The sequence below is a fragment of the Microtus pennsylvanicus genome, chromosome 14 (genome assembly GCF_037038515.1).
Source record: "Microtus pennsylvanicus isolate mMicPen1 chromosome 14, mMicPen1.hap1, whole genome shotgun sequence".
Lineage (NCBI taxonomy): Eukaryota > Metazoa > Chordata > Mammalia > Rodentia > Cricetidae > Microtus > Microtus pennsylvanicus.
This window is the reverse complement of record NC_134592.1, coordinates 25,617,588-25,632,723: the sequence shown is the minus strand read 5'-3', so window position 1 is coordinate 25,632,723 and position 15,136 is coordinate 25,617,588. Positions and strand designations below refer to the sequence as shown.

At 38.7% G+C, this 15,136-nt stretch overlaps 1 protein-coding gene across 2 annotated transcripts in view; it reads right to left on the bottom strand.

Annotated features, from left to right (window-relative positions):
• Positions 1 to 15,136, bottom strand: part of Cep128 (centrosomal protein 128) — a 342,557-nt gene that overhangs the window by 258,063 nt on the left and 69,358 nt on the right. For both annotated transcript variants that reach the window (XM_075948454.1, XM_075948455.1), the window contains 4 exons: positions 10,725 to 10,811; positions 8,090 to 8,164; positions 4,948 to 5,080; positions 616 to 767 (listed from right to left, as the gene is read on the bottom strand). In XM_075948454.1, the coding sequence (XP_075804569.1) occupies positions 616 to 767; positions 4,948 to 5,080; positions 8,090 to 8,164; positions 10,725 to 10,811 (447 nt within the window). The remainder of the gene's footprint in view (positions 1 to 615; positions 768 to 4,947; positions 5,081 to 8,089; positions 8,165 to 10,724; positions 10,812 to 15,136) is intronic.

The following is a 15,136-nucleotide window of genomic DNA, read 5'->3' as shown; positions in this document are numbered from 1 at the left end:
AATTTGCATAATTATAATTGGAATTAAGTTATTTCCTTTCATGAGGTCCTTTTCTTTGATTTTTAATATATTCTGATAATTACCTCATCTGTGCTAGATAAAAGACACACAGGAAACGGCAGTGCCTGCTTTCGCTTCATTCGCAGTCACCACGTATTCATGAGCACCCCACAACTCCAGCTCCTGGGGGCATGGCGGAGCCCCTTCAGACAAACAGTTACAGACATGGGAGTCTGAAGCGTTCTGAAGAAGAGCTATCACTGGGTTCTTTTCACCGCCATCCGCCACGTTCATCCCCAAAATAAACCACTGCTATCTCAGAGAAGAAAGCCCTTCCTGTGTGCAGGTCCAGAAGTGACTTCAAGTCTAAGAAGAGAAGAGGCTTTCACTTTGAAATAATGAAGGAAACTAGTAAAAGACCTCATTCCGGAGTCCTGAAAGAAAATCTGAGCTCTACAGAGGCACTATATAGGAATTAAGCAGTTGTTAGCTTTACTTTATATTCTTCACCTCCAATACTAGCTCTCAAAATAATACAATTTCTGATTAAAATTTCTTTAAGCAACTAGGGAGAATAAAAACATCTTTCAAGTGTAGATTAAAGAAAGACGTCACCTCGACTCGTGCTGACAAACTTGCTTTCTCCTGCTCTTTCCGCTCCATGCAGCGCTTCACCTCCTCTAACTCGGAAGCCATGGCGTTGAAGTTCAGGTGCACTCGCAGTTCCGCCATCTGCCTCTCCAGACTCTGCTTCTCCCGCTCGACCCCTTAAGAGGTAAATGGAAAGCTCGTTGGTTATTCTTTACTCACAGAAGAACAACCATTTTGTGTCTTAATGTCCTAGCTACCATAAGCCACTCAACCAGCATTGCAGACTTCTCCAATTTGTCATCTCCAGCCTCGGGTGTCTCACACATTCATGAGCACCAAACAATATCATGTCTCAATCAGCTAAACTCAGAATGCAGTATCAATCTAAATCAGGTACACTAACAAGTCTTATGTAGTTTCCAAATACATAGGAAGCTAGACCATCCTATTTTCTGACAGGAATATTTTCAGTGTTTCCTAATTTCTGACAGAGTTTATTTTAGGAAACTCATAGCTATAGCTCTTGTTCACTATACTCCTTGCGTGTCTACATTACTTGCCAACTTTAAAGCAGAAACACTGGATTCAAGCAGGCTACTACATATATACTGATGCTACTGAGGCTTACACAGTGCAATGCTGTTCCTACATATAAACAACAAATGGTCCTCCTCAATCTCTGTAAGACTGACTGCTGGCTCACTAACTCTCCCGAATTCTGGACTATACCTGAAATTATAAAACTGAACAATATACATTATTTAATTCAACACGAAATGCTTGGTCAATGAGACACAGAACATTTTATCATGCTCTTCACATATGAAAATGGGCAACATAAAAATCCATTGGCAAAGAGCTTGCATTATAAAAAGGAAAAACACACAAAATGCTTCCTTTATTCTAAAATATTAGCAATTAGAATATATTATCAATTCAACCAGTGTTTTCCCAATAATTTTCTCTCTAGAAAAGGAGTGAAGTAAATATGAACACATCAAATTTGTATATAATTTACAAATTACATTCCAATTTGAGATACATAGTAAAGGTCTTAAACTCGCACATTGAAAGGGAAGATATATAGGCTCTTCAATAGCATAAGATCATCCTGACAGACGACAATAAAAAGGACACAGGGAGATCAAGGAACTAAGTTATACTTACACAACAGATACAAACTTCACTAAGCTAAGAGAGTTGGCACTGGAGTGCTACTCTGGATAACGGAAACAGTATAAAGTGCAGGCTACAAAACAGGATTTAATATTCAGGTAGCTTCATACTCAACAATTAACCAATACAAGGGCAGGAAGAGACAGAGGCAGCAGGAAGCTCATGCATGGCCAGGCACTGGGACATTCAACTTTATCCTAAAAACCAAGAGATAGCAAGATTAAATCTTGCACATTAGATAACAAGTATTTTAACCAGCCAGGTAGTCACACACACACACATACACACACACACACACACCAGTTAGTTCCAGTTTTCAAGAAGCTAAAGCAGGAGTATCATAAGTTCAAGGCTAGCTTGCCCTCCATGAATATGTTTTTATAAATTTTATAAATATAATATAAATAAGCATATATGGGATTCTGTACATATGTATGATAAGTCTCAGTAATATGACTTTATGATATTTTCAATGATATATATAACATTAGTGTGGCTACCTACTGGAACATATACAATTCTATAAAATACATAGGTATAATGTATACATATATATATACTTCATCAAATAGATATATATTTGGAATGCATACATACCAAATGTTTTATAGCATCTTAAACACATAAAATACCAACGTGGGTAAATATACATATGTACATAAACAAGTTTCATATACAAGAAAATATTTAACAAAATTAGAATATTTAAAACATTAACAAAATAGAAGAAAAATTATGCTCTCCTCACAAATCCAGAGAACTGTTATATACACTCTGGGAAGATGCTCGCTTCAACATGGGACAGTAATTAGAAACTCAAGTTTGTGGAAGCAAATTTACATCTACCTATGGTCTGAATGGCCATCAAAAATTCATGCTGAAGCCTGCTGGTGCAACACTGTAAGATGGAGAACCTTCAAGAACTGAGTAGCTCATAAGAGTTCCACTCTTCTGGATGGGTTAATGCCCTGCTGCAGGCGTTTTTGTCATTAGGAGTATGGCTCTGCTATCAATGGTTTTGCCCTCCCAAATGAACATTTCCAAGTTGACTCTCAGGTTCATTCTCATTCATCCTCTCCCTTCTCTTTCCCCTTCTCCCCGGCCCCCGCTGGACATGTCATCTGGCCCTTCCCTTCTCATCCCTGGCAGTCTTCTCTCATCTTGTAATACCATTCACTGTGTTTTTATGCAGCAAGGCTGCTACCACATGCAGCCCCTGCATCTGAACTTCCCAGCTGCCAAATCTGTGAGAAATGCATTTATTTTCTTTAATCACTGAGGGGAACAGTACCATTCTATGCTCAGGGAAACAATGTACAGGGGGTGTACAATATCTCTTATCTCATAAGAGTCCAACACACTGGAGTGAGAGGTCTTAGTAAAGATAATGAAACAAACAGCTGGTACCTTAGAGGGATGCCCTGAGTAGCAGTCTACGAGACAGGTTTAGGGGAGCCAGAGCACAGCAAGGCAAGTTTAAGTGGAAGTACAAGTGAGTTGACACATGCCAAAGATGGGGTGTGGTGCTGGAATAAGGAAAAGAGAGGTGACAGATTTGAGAGCTATCAGAAGCCATGAGTGACTTGTGGCTGTAATCCCAACAGCCAGAGAATACAGCACGTGATCCCAGCTGCAAAGCTAGCCTAGCCGAGAGAAGGAGATCCTGTCTCCAATATAAAAGAAAATGAGAGAGCTGCAGACAGATGTACAACAGACTAGAGACAGAGACCAATTAATGAGTGGAGAAAAGAAATTATTTCAGATGTTTGTGTTTTAGGCTGAAATATCTGGATAGGGGAATGAAACCATCAATCAAGATAAGAAGAAGGAAAAAGGCCTCCTTTTGCTTTTTACTTAGAAAATATTTCATTTCAGTAAGAACTTATTTACATTGTACAATATCATGTAAAAATGAAGAAAAATTTAATGTTTCCAGACCATTATGGCTGTCAATTTGTGCACAAAGCCAACTCAACAATGAAAATTGGGATACTTCCTTCAAAGCTGACAGCAGTTTCCATCAAACATTAACATGAATATATGAAGACCAGAAATAGTAATATGTTATATGTCAACAAACAACAAACAGTTTTTTCAGGTTTCTCAGTCATTGGTACAAAAATATTGAGAATTCCAGGGAAAAGAAAAAAGAAAAAACAGGAAGTTAAAAAACCCAGAAAATAGCAAACTTCTCTTACTCTAGTGGTTACCTGGAACCATTTGGTTTGATTAGCCTCTCAATCATCACCTCAGGAGAAGGCATTCTATAGTAGCATCATCAAAACAGACAAGGCATGGTCAGTACTATGTCACAAGGCAGGAACAAGACATTTCACATTCACAGCGGTATGGAAAGAATGTCATCCACCTACATAATACTGGAGGGTGCAATTCCAAAGGCATTAGAAAAATGTGCTTTGGAGAGAGGGTGGATTCAGTTGTCAGTCTACTGACTGCACATTCTGTGGATGAGCACATGGGAGGAGCCAACCGGCAACTCCATCTGCTTGGCACAATTCAGAGGACTAAGTAGAAGCAGACTGGGGTGGTTCCAGCAGGTAACAGCTAAAGCTCTCAGGAGAAATGCTAAATAAGAAAAGCCATCACTAGGACACAAGGCAAAATCAACCTCTGATCACAAAACATGAACAAAGGGACAGCTAAGGCAGAAGAACTAGGAAGGCTCAGGGGCATGAATGGCAGTGGAAAAGCTTTGAGAACCAAAAAACAGACAAATGAGCTAAGTAACAAAGATGCCTCTGAATTTGACTATGATCAGTATTAAATCAAGCTGAGACTAGATTTCACTCTCCATTTTCCAGATAACAGGCTTCAAATAATAATTGTTCACATATTAAAAATTAGGGGGGAAAAGAAAGGATAAAATAAAGGCACATTTACAACTTCATTACAAAGATACACACGTAAAAAAGAGATGGTACTGAAAACTTCACCAAAACGTTTGGATGTTCTTAGACAATGCCCATGAGACAAGAAGGTTTGGTAATGGAAATGCGTTGAGAAATCAAGCAAAATAAAAATTCAAATCAAATTCTAGACTATAACAAAATTGTTGAAAAACCTTGTAGATGATTAAGAAATTGGAAAGATTACTAAGTACGGCATGAGGAGTGCACCTCTGGGGATGGGAAGCCACATAGGCAGCATGCAGAATTATACCTCTTCTAAACCTCCAGTCATCCCTTAGATCATCCTGGTGGCTTGACTGTTGCTTGGCAATGGAAGATACTTGATGTTGTAAACCCTTCCGGTCACCTTCCGCTTTGGTAAGCTGGGTACGTAGTTCTTCCACCTAAAGGCATTTAGTCAAAATCAGACTGTTATCAGTTTTCAAAAGCAGAAAGCAAGTAGAATTACAGATTACTATAAACTGTGTCCTGGATGAAAACATCTGCTTCTACTGGGCTATTGTGGTACAAAGCCAGCTTGGTTCCTAGGCTACCCCACACCTAGAGGGAAGTTTCCATCCCATGCTTTCCACCTGCTGCTCCTTTCACAAGGAACGCCTTTTCTGCCCTGTGTCCATCGTGACAAACATCTTCAACACCTCTTAGTTTTTCCTTACTACTTCTGGGAGTTTAACCTGAAACCTTTTTTTAAAATCATAATATCTCTACTTCCAAATGATGACCATCCTCGTTGAAGCCACTGAGTTAATTATTAGGTGGCTTCCGAGTTCAACATTATTTTGTATGTTATAGTTAGACCAAAGGAAGCCTCACAGAGGAAATGTAAGTTATGCAAATGGGAAGTTAACCATAGGGTATTTGCACAAGTTCTTCTCAAAATGATCCAGGACCTTACTTCCTTTTATATCCTCAGACTTTACCACTCTCTAACCTAAAGCAAAAATGATATTTCTACCTCAAGACCCAGCTATACCACTACTGGTATACATTCAAAGGATGCTCATCATACCACAAGTATTATTTACAATAACCAGAACCTAGAAAGAACTTAGATGCCCCTCAACTGAAGAATAGATAAAGAAAATGTGGTATATTCACACAATAGAGTACTACTCAGCTGTTAAAAACAATGATATCAGGAAATTTGCATGCAAATGGATGGAACTAGAAAAAAATCATCCTGAATGAGATAACCCAGACTCAGAAACGCAAACATGGTATGAACTCATTCATAAGTGGATATTAACTTTAAAGTAAAGGATAACAATCTAGAGACCCAGCGAGGTTAGAGAACAAGAAGTGCCCAAGAGCAGAATGCATGGATCTCCCAGGCAGAGGAAATAGAGGAACTCCCCACTTAGACTGTGAGTAGTGGGCATGGAAACATGAGAGATGGGATGGGGGCGGGGGAGGGGGTGAGTGGAGGGAGAGAGTGCTGAGAAAAATGACTGAAAGGGAAGCTTTAAGGACTTGGGTAGAAGCCTGATGCAAGGGAAACTTCCATGAATCCCAGAACCTTTTTAAGGAAGGCAAGTGTACTACCACTGAGCAACATCCTAATTGTGGTGGTTTGAATAAGAACGCCCCCCACGGCTCGTTGATTTGAGTGCTTAGGGAGTGGGATTAGGAGTTGTGTCCTTGTTGGGATAGATGTGGCCCTGTTGGAAGAAGTGTATCACTAGGGGTGGGCTTTGGGGTTTAAAATGCTCAAAACAGGCCCAGTGTCTCTCTCTTTGTGCTGCCTTCTGATCTGGATGTAGAACACTCAGCTGTTTCTCCAGCACCATGTCTGCCTGCACGTTGCAATGCTTCCCCTCCAGGACAATGGACTCAACCTCTGAAAATGTAAACAAACCTCAATGAAATGCTTTCCTTTATAGGAGGTGCTGTGGTCACAGTGTCTCTTCAGAACAACAGAACAGTGACCAGCACACTAATCTAAGTACATTTTAATTTTTAACTGTTTTTTCAGACACGTTTTTCTTACATATCCCAGGTTAGTTTCTTGCAGCAATCCTCCTGCCTCAGGTTCCTGAGTTCTGATATTACCATCAGATAGGTTATGTGCTACCATGTGTGCTTCAAATACAACTGTATTTGACTTTACTACTACTCATTACCTCTAATTTATTTTCTTAATCTTCACCTGTTTTCTACCATGAAAACATGCCATGCTGGTGATTAAACTCAAATGAAGGGTTCATGACTTAGCATATTATAATATCAAAACAGACCTCAGGAAAGCAGTAGACCACTGACGTATAAGCTTCTAATTCATCTTGATATGTATACAAAGAGACTGGTAAAATTTTGACCATATAACAAATACATCCCTGACAACCAAAATAAATAAGCAATGGGGAAAAAATCTGGCTAAAGTCACGATGACAACGTGCAAAGAAGTTTCTTGCATCAAAAACTGAAAAAAAAAAATGTTACAAATCAGCGCTTAAAAATATAAGAAAACAGCATAGAATTATATACCAACATCCAGAAAACACACTCTGAGCTCTGCCAACATTAGTTCCTCGTGACCAATGATTACAGAACAAACATCTTAAAGGCTCCACAAAGCAGGTGCCACGTTCATTTTCAGTACCACTGTAAGGATGCAGAGGGAATTCTGAGCACCTAGGACACTGGACACCCTGGCCTGAAGAGCATATGAAATATGAAACCATATCGAACAACAAAAGGAGACATGGTCAGATTTAATAAACACAGGAAGAGAGGCAGTTATAAACACATCTACCCTTATCCAGTGTATGTAAGCTGACCTGGGGCGGGAGGAGGGAGAAATATTTTTTTTCAATAAAAAAATAAATAAATAAATAATTTTTTTAAAGTACTAAGAAATAAAACAAAAAAAATAAATAAAATTATTCAACTTTAGACATCAGAAGCCCCCAACTCCTATTAGTCTAATGGGCCACAAAGCATTAGACCTCACAACTAAGCCTCGTCTTTAAAAGGAGCCGGCTGCATCTTGACCACAAGAGCAAAGCAGTGATGTATTCAAAGGAACTTAGACAGTCAAAGGTCTATTCAATGTATTTTCTCCTTCCTCTTTATTCTCCAGTGCCTCCTTGAATAGAATTAAGCTCCTGGGAAATTTTATCTTACACATCCAGTGTGCTTGTACACTGTTCTGCCGAGAGAGATAAGTAGAAAGTCAGAGCAGCAGTCAGCAAAATACATTGTCACAGCGGAAACCAGGGCTGGCTTTTCTGAGAGCTCGCCGAATCTTCCTATCTGCATTCTGTGCTAACATCCATGCCCTAGGGGGAAAATTCTAGATCTAGATTTTTTTTTCATCTCACAAAGACATTTGAGAGAGGAGACTCCATCCAGATTTAATAAAACAGCAGACTGTCTTAGTTTGATAGACTCACCTGATGCAAAAGTGTTTCTCTGCTGCCTTCAGATTGACTCAGCAGCCGGCGTGAGAGCTCCAATTCCTGTTCCAGCTAGAGTTTCAACAAGATAAAAACATGGAAAATGAGGCACAAAATAACTGTGCTCAATGAACAAAATATGCCCAATGGGCCACAATTTAAGAAGAAAACAGCAAAATAGTTTCTAGGACATGCTCACAATGAGTGGGAAAGGATGGGCATTTCAGCTTGAACACACATTTAACTTCCATTAAAATTATCTGAATTATCTATAGAATGGGAGTTGCATAAAGCCTGCTAGAGATCGGGGCCCTAATCGGTTTCATCTTGACTCTGACCCAACCCCCTATTCCCATCCCGAGCCTCAATTAATCTCTAAAATAATCATTTTTATCAGTCTCTTGACATCCCCATCCAGTCCTTAATAATTTTAATAAAACTATAAAACAATGCTTTCTTGGACAAGAATGGTCAACGTTTCTAAATTAGAACAAAAACTATAGAGATCGAATAATTCAGAGTATAGTTCACCTAATTTTTTAAGCTTATAAATTCAAAAAATACATTTAAAATTTCATTAATAATATTGATACTAGACAAATACCCATGGAAAATATCATCAGTTAGCTGAGCAAATATCCTAGAAGTTCAGAATATACCTACTTACTTCAAGGTGAAGAACGCAATAAAATGAAATGTAAATTGCTTTGGTGTTGCTTTTTTCTTTATGTGGAGTTTATATGTTCTGTACTTGTTTACATTTTGAAACATAAGAAATTTCCAAAATTTTGTATTAAGGTGCTTTTAAGTAGTTAAATGTTTACTTTAAATAATCATTTCATTCAAACAAACTACTACCTTTTAACATCTGTATAAAAAATAAGCTAAGAAGATCTGTAGAGTCACTGTGACTTGTACTATTGACAATTTCCTGGTTTGATATTCAAAGGCAATTACATAAAAAGCATGATCACTGACAGAAACAGAGTGAAAAGTACAAGAGACTTCTCTATATATATGTGACTCTATAATCATTTCACACTAGACTGACCCTACTGCATGTAAGTGTTTGCGTACGTGTGCACAAGTGTGTGTGTATAGTCTAGAAAACATGCATGCTAATATCAAAGGTTAGCATCCCATATCTACCTCAATCACTTGCCACCTTTCTTTCTGAGACAAGGTCTCTCACTGAACCTAGAGCTCTCCATTTGGCTAGACTGGCTGACCAGCAAGCCTGCAGGATCCTCCTGCCTCTATATCTCCAGCACTGGGATTATTGGGGTAAACCAACATGCTATGCTTTTACTTGGATGCTACAGATATGAGTTTAAGCCCTTGTGTTTATGTAGTAAACACTTTACTGACACACCTTTCCAATTACCAAAGTATTTTTTTATCCATTTATGCAACAGTACTTTAAAATTATACACATAGCTAATAAAGTATATGTGTTACCACCAAATCCATAAAAATATTATTATTGTTCTCATGAGTCTACAATGAAATAAAGAAGGAAAAAGAAATCACACTTCAGTGGAAATGACTTTGAAACCAAGCAAGCCCCTACTGGTCAGAAACCCATCCTAACCTCAACAGTCAACTCCCAAGGGACAAACCCAAGGGCTCACATACCCTGCCTCACATGGAGCTGGTAAGGAAGCAAGACTAAAATCTACAGAGAATGGTTAGTGTTCAGGAAGTAGAGGTAAAAAGGGGATAGTGAGCAAACAGCAGGAACTTTCCTTCAAAGTTCCTTATCTTAATACTTGAAAACGGAAAGGCTATTTGGTCTCTGAATCAACTTTAAGAGCTAAGGTGCTGAACTCTGTGTATTCACAGATGTGGTATCAAAGGGCCTTAACAACTAATGAGAATGCAGAGTATGGTGCTCTGGGTAATAGTGTACTCTGTAGGGTCATATATTTGAATACATAGTCACTAGGGTGTGAAACTGTTTGAAAGGATTAGAAAGATTAGGAGGTGTGACCCTGGTGTAGTAGGTGTGGCCTTATTGGAAGAAGTGTGTTAGTGATGGTGGACTTTGAGGTTTCAAAACCCATGCCAAGCCCAGCATCATTCTCTCTGCCTACAGATCAGCATATAGAACTCTCAGCTACTGCACCACACCTACCTATATGCTGCCATGTTCCCTGCCATGATGATAATGGACTCTGAAATTGTAAGCAAGCCCCTAATAAAATGTTTTCTTTCCTAAGAGTTGTTTCATTCGTGGTGTCTCTTCACAGCACGAGACAATGACTAAGACAGAGGATATTTTCAAATCTGAGCTGCTAACTACACATATCTATTATAGAGAAAATGAACACATACATGCCTAGCCTTCACACAGCAGGTCTTTTGTAACTAGCCTTCAACAGTCAAGTTTTTTTTTCAGTGTTCTCCAGCAAGGAAACAGAAAATTATCCAACTCTCAGGAAGGAGAGTGGTGAAAGCTGACATGGCAGCAAATGACCTGTGTGCATTTTCCAGAGTGAAGGTAGAGCCATACGCCACCTCACCTCACAGGATGTCCTACAACATGATCTCGGGGACACTTTTCACAATGCTCAGCAAGTATCAGTGAGCCCCAACTACCACGCTGACAGAGGGATGATTTTCAAGGTCTTACCTGGCTCTTCTCAGTTTCAGTTTGTCGCAGCTTGTTCCTCATTGCGTCCTCGTTCTCATCTGCTTTAGCTTCTTGCTTCTTCAGTGCCTGGAGTGAAAACAAATGAGAACAGTGTATTATCCCAGAATATGCACAAAGCTAAAGCCACTACTAAGACGCATTGAGGAAGGACCCAGGAAAATATTGAGTTGCACAAAATCTACAAATAAATTCCGGCCTGTTCATTCACTGAAGCCCTAGCAACACTTCAGTGAAGATCACATGCAAACAACTTCCTGATCTTTCTCATCATTTCCATTAGTTTCATCCTTTTCTCCATCTTTGGGAATCTTACTACACAGTTAGAGAGGTTAAACTATTAACCTTCGTCATGGAAACAAAGTTTACTGCACATCAAAGTATCATATTGAAGTTTGTCTTGGTGATCTGCTGTTGTGAAGAGACATATGACCAAGGCAATTCAAATTAAAGAAAGCATTGAACTAGGGCTCACTTCCAAAGTTTCAAAGGCTTAGTTCATTATCATAATCGCAGGGAGCATGGTGGTACAGATGGCACTGGAGTCGTAGCTAAGAGATACATCCTGAAACAAAGGCCGAAAGAGAAAGACAATAGGCCTGGGTTGGGTTTTGAAAGTTGAAAGCCCACCCTAGTGACACAGTTCCTCCAACAAGGCCACACCTCCTAATCTTCTAATCCTTTTAGACGGTTCCACTCCCTGGTGACTAAGCATTTAAATAAATGCACCTTTAAAAGAAAAAAGTGTCTATTGGGAGCATTCTTATTCAAACTACCACTGAGGGTTACATAACCTTCTGGACTTAGACAAAACACCATAAATTAGTCCCTAGTTTTTTGGGTTCATAAAGCACACCATCCATCATGGAGAAACATTCCCCTTGCATCACCATTATGCAGACGACTTATAAAAAAAACCTGCCAGACCATCCAAACTCTACTAGAAAACAGACCCATTCTCATCTAGTTTCCCCTCCTCAGTGATAAAAGAAGCCTATAGAAAATTCTTTCAAAAATTAACCACAAAAATGTTCATCTGGATTTGTTTCTATGTCAAAAAGAAAATTAAACAAGTGGAAAGAACTTAAAACAGACTTTCATAATAACTAAATAGCATTCTGTTCAAATAAGAAAAAAATGACTATCTTAGCACTTATATTCAGCAAGGTACATGCTATACATACTGAGGAAATGCAAACTACCTAAAGCCTTTCCCAACAAAGCAACAGGAAATAAGTAAATGTGATAAAAGTGAACTTTGCTGTAAATACACTATCATAATCCATTTCATCAGCCTAAACATCCAAATACATCTTAAATGCACTTCCTGTATACCAAGCACTGTTCTGGAAGCTACGAGTGTACACAGGTGTAAAATGCACATGACCACACAACTCAAGCAATGAGCTCCCTTCATCAAGGCTTCTCCTCACACTAATTAGTAAAGTACCATCTAGGCAAAAGGCGGAGAAGCTTTATCAAATGAGTAGTAGTTTCCTGTAATAGTAAACAACTTCTACAGTGATCAATATATCTAGGAAATCTTCTTATATATGTTAAACACGCTACATATATTTAAAGACTATATTTAATCTTCATGATAATAATGTATGTTATAAACTCATTTTAGCCTCAGAATATTGGGACATAAAGAACTAAATAATTGCCCAAGGACACTCTCCTAGATAGTGACAGAAAAATTGAGATTCAGCCAGCCTGCCATTTAACTACTGAATGGCACAGCCTTCTCCAGCAGGAAACAATATCTACCTGGCAGGGTTGTGGTGCAAACTAGCTGGTATTGATGAAGAGTATAAATTAATGCCTGGCATAGAATAAATATGCAATAAAACCAAAAATTATTATTATTTATCAACGGAGAATGATGAAGTATTAATATCATAATGTCTTTCAGATAGCTATCTAATTATTTGGTCTTTAATATAGGGCAAATAAAATTTACAACATTTAATTCTGTATATATAATATATTCAGTTTTAGATGGTGGAATATGTTTATAAATTTTTCATGAACAAAATCTCAAAAATCTGAAAATTATTTTTGGCAACCTTAACCTTTTTCATGATTTCTTGGTCCCTTCCCCAATCGCCCCCCCCCCCGTCTCTCTCTTTCTGTGTGTGTGTCTGTCTGTCTATCTGTCTGTCAGTCTGTGTATGTGAGTGTCTCTGTGAGAGAGACATAAAAATGTAAATGGAAATGATATAAAGTTGTTGCAACATTTTTAAATACTTTTTACTTAAAAGTAAAACAATTTCATATCTATATACAATGTATTTTTATTATATCCCTCCACTTTGATCACATCCCTCCCTTCCTATACACTTTTTTCAACATCGCTTCTAGAAAATTCTAAACCATCTTATTCTACAACACCTTTGTTCTAATTTGGACGAATCATTTGTCTTTTTGTTAATACTTCTTCACTGGCTTAAAAACATGATTGGTTTTTAATTGGATGTTTGCACAAAGGGGATGATCAGGAAAGCCTTCTTCAGGTAACTGACAAGTTTCATCCAACTGTAAACAGCTTCCACTTCTGGATTCCACGTCCTGATTAGGAGCCGCTCGAAATGAGCCTTCAGTGAAGGCTGAGCCAGCCCAGGTGAGGTCATCTGAAGCCACAACAAGAAAAGCACAAAGAGAATAAACTAACCTCCAAACAGACAAGACCATCCCAGACACAAGAACCATTCCCTTCCAAAGCCAAGTTCAAAGTCAAACTAAGAAGATGCTGTAACTCTCAGGAGTGACCTTCCAGGGCTGCTCAGCACCCCTGGCCTCGGCTTGCAAAGGAAGCAGGAGTCATTGTCAGCTGCTGAGCTTCCCTCTTGACTGAACCTCATGCTTTGAGTTTAATTTCCATAAAAACATAAACTCCCAAAATTCCCCAGTGAAGAAATTTTCCAGTTTACCATCTGGAATTTATCCATTTCTTTCCTTTCCCAGGATTTCCAAAAATTAAATTTGAAAAATTGTAACATTTAAGAAGAGAAAAACAAGAAAGATATGTTAACATTTCCCAAGTGCTTGCTTACTTTAGTGTTTGACCAAATACACTAAAAATACTTATATCTATAGATTTACAAACTTATTTAGATATATTTAAGGACATTTAAAATAATCATTCTAGATTTTATTTATTTCAAAGCAATTCTCATTTATTGGGAGGCTTACATCTCCAAAGAGTTAAGACAAAGCTGTCACTGTATTAGAGAGAACTCTTCAGAAGACAGATGCTGTCTGCCACTCCCATTGTGTTTTTAAGACAGCACTTGACATATAGTAGGTGGTACAGCGTGTTATTGGCAGCATAAACAAACATTGCTTTATGCTCTCTGACATCACTTTGCACTTGGTAGGTCCTGTACATACTAGAAGCCTTTCCAAGTTTCTCCCACCTCTGTTTTATTTTTAGTTATGTATATCTGTTTGTATCTCAGTCTAGGCATATGCAGAGATCAGAAGAGGGCATCAGATCTCACGGAGTAGAGGCACTTTGCTCATAGATAGGGAAACCAGGAATGGTAAACATGCAGGGTTGTTTCTGCAAAGAGAGAGATGTATAGCCTGTTTCCTACCCAGAAGGTAGTGTATAGCCAAGCCACACTGGCTCCCCTAGACCCCTGTCTTCAGCCTGATCTCAGTCAATCTATAGTGCTGTCCTTCCCAGACCTTATCATATACATTGTTTACATTGAGTATGCTTCCTTGATCAATAGAAGACATCTTTGTGGAAGATGCCTCTTGTGCTTTACAAGAATTTCAGTGCAGCCAGGTCTTACATTTGTTGTACACACAGGATTGAGCTGATTCTCACCAGGAAACCTTTTTCCAGATTGTGCTGTACATGCCTAAAATAAACTATCCAGTGCCAGACTCTCAAAGTTTAAACCAACAACAACCACTCAGTCGTGCTGAACTGAACTTCCTTCTGGCCTCTCAGGTTCACCTTCTGCAGGACATGTTCACAGAGACCCTCACAACAGAGCTGGAGGTGAATATGAGCCACATTACACGAATTCTAGAAACCCAACATTGGACTTAATCACTGAGCCATCTCTCCAGCCCTTCCCCCCTCCTGTCTTAATCACTGTATTCTCTCAAGCATCAAGTTATCCACCTTGAGAAACTTAACAATGTAGTGATGATGTAAACTAAGTATTTACTTTTGTATTTAAGAGGTAATAACCTTTTCTACTTGTGAGAAATCATTTCTATCTTTCATTTAGGTAAGAAAAAAAAAGAACTCATTAATTGGTTTTAGTTTTCTATTTTGTTTTGGTTTTAAGACAGGGTCTCATATGTAGCCCTGGCTGGTCCTGGAACTCATGGTAACCAGGCTGGCCCCAAACTCAGAGAGCAGCCAGACTCTG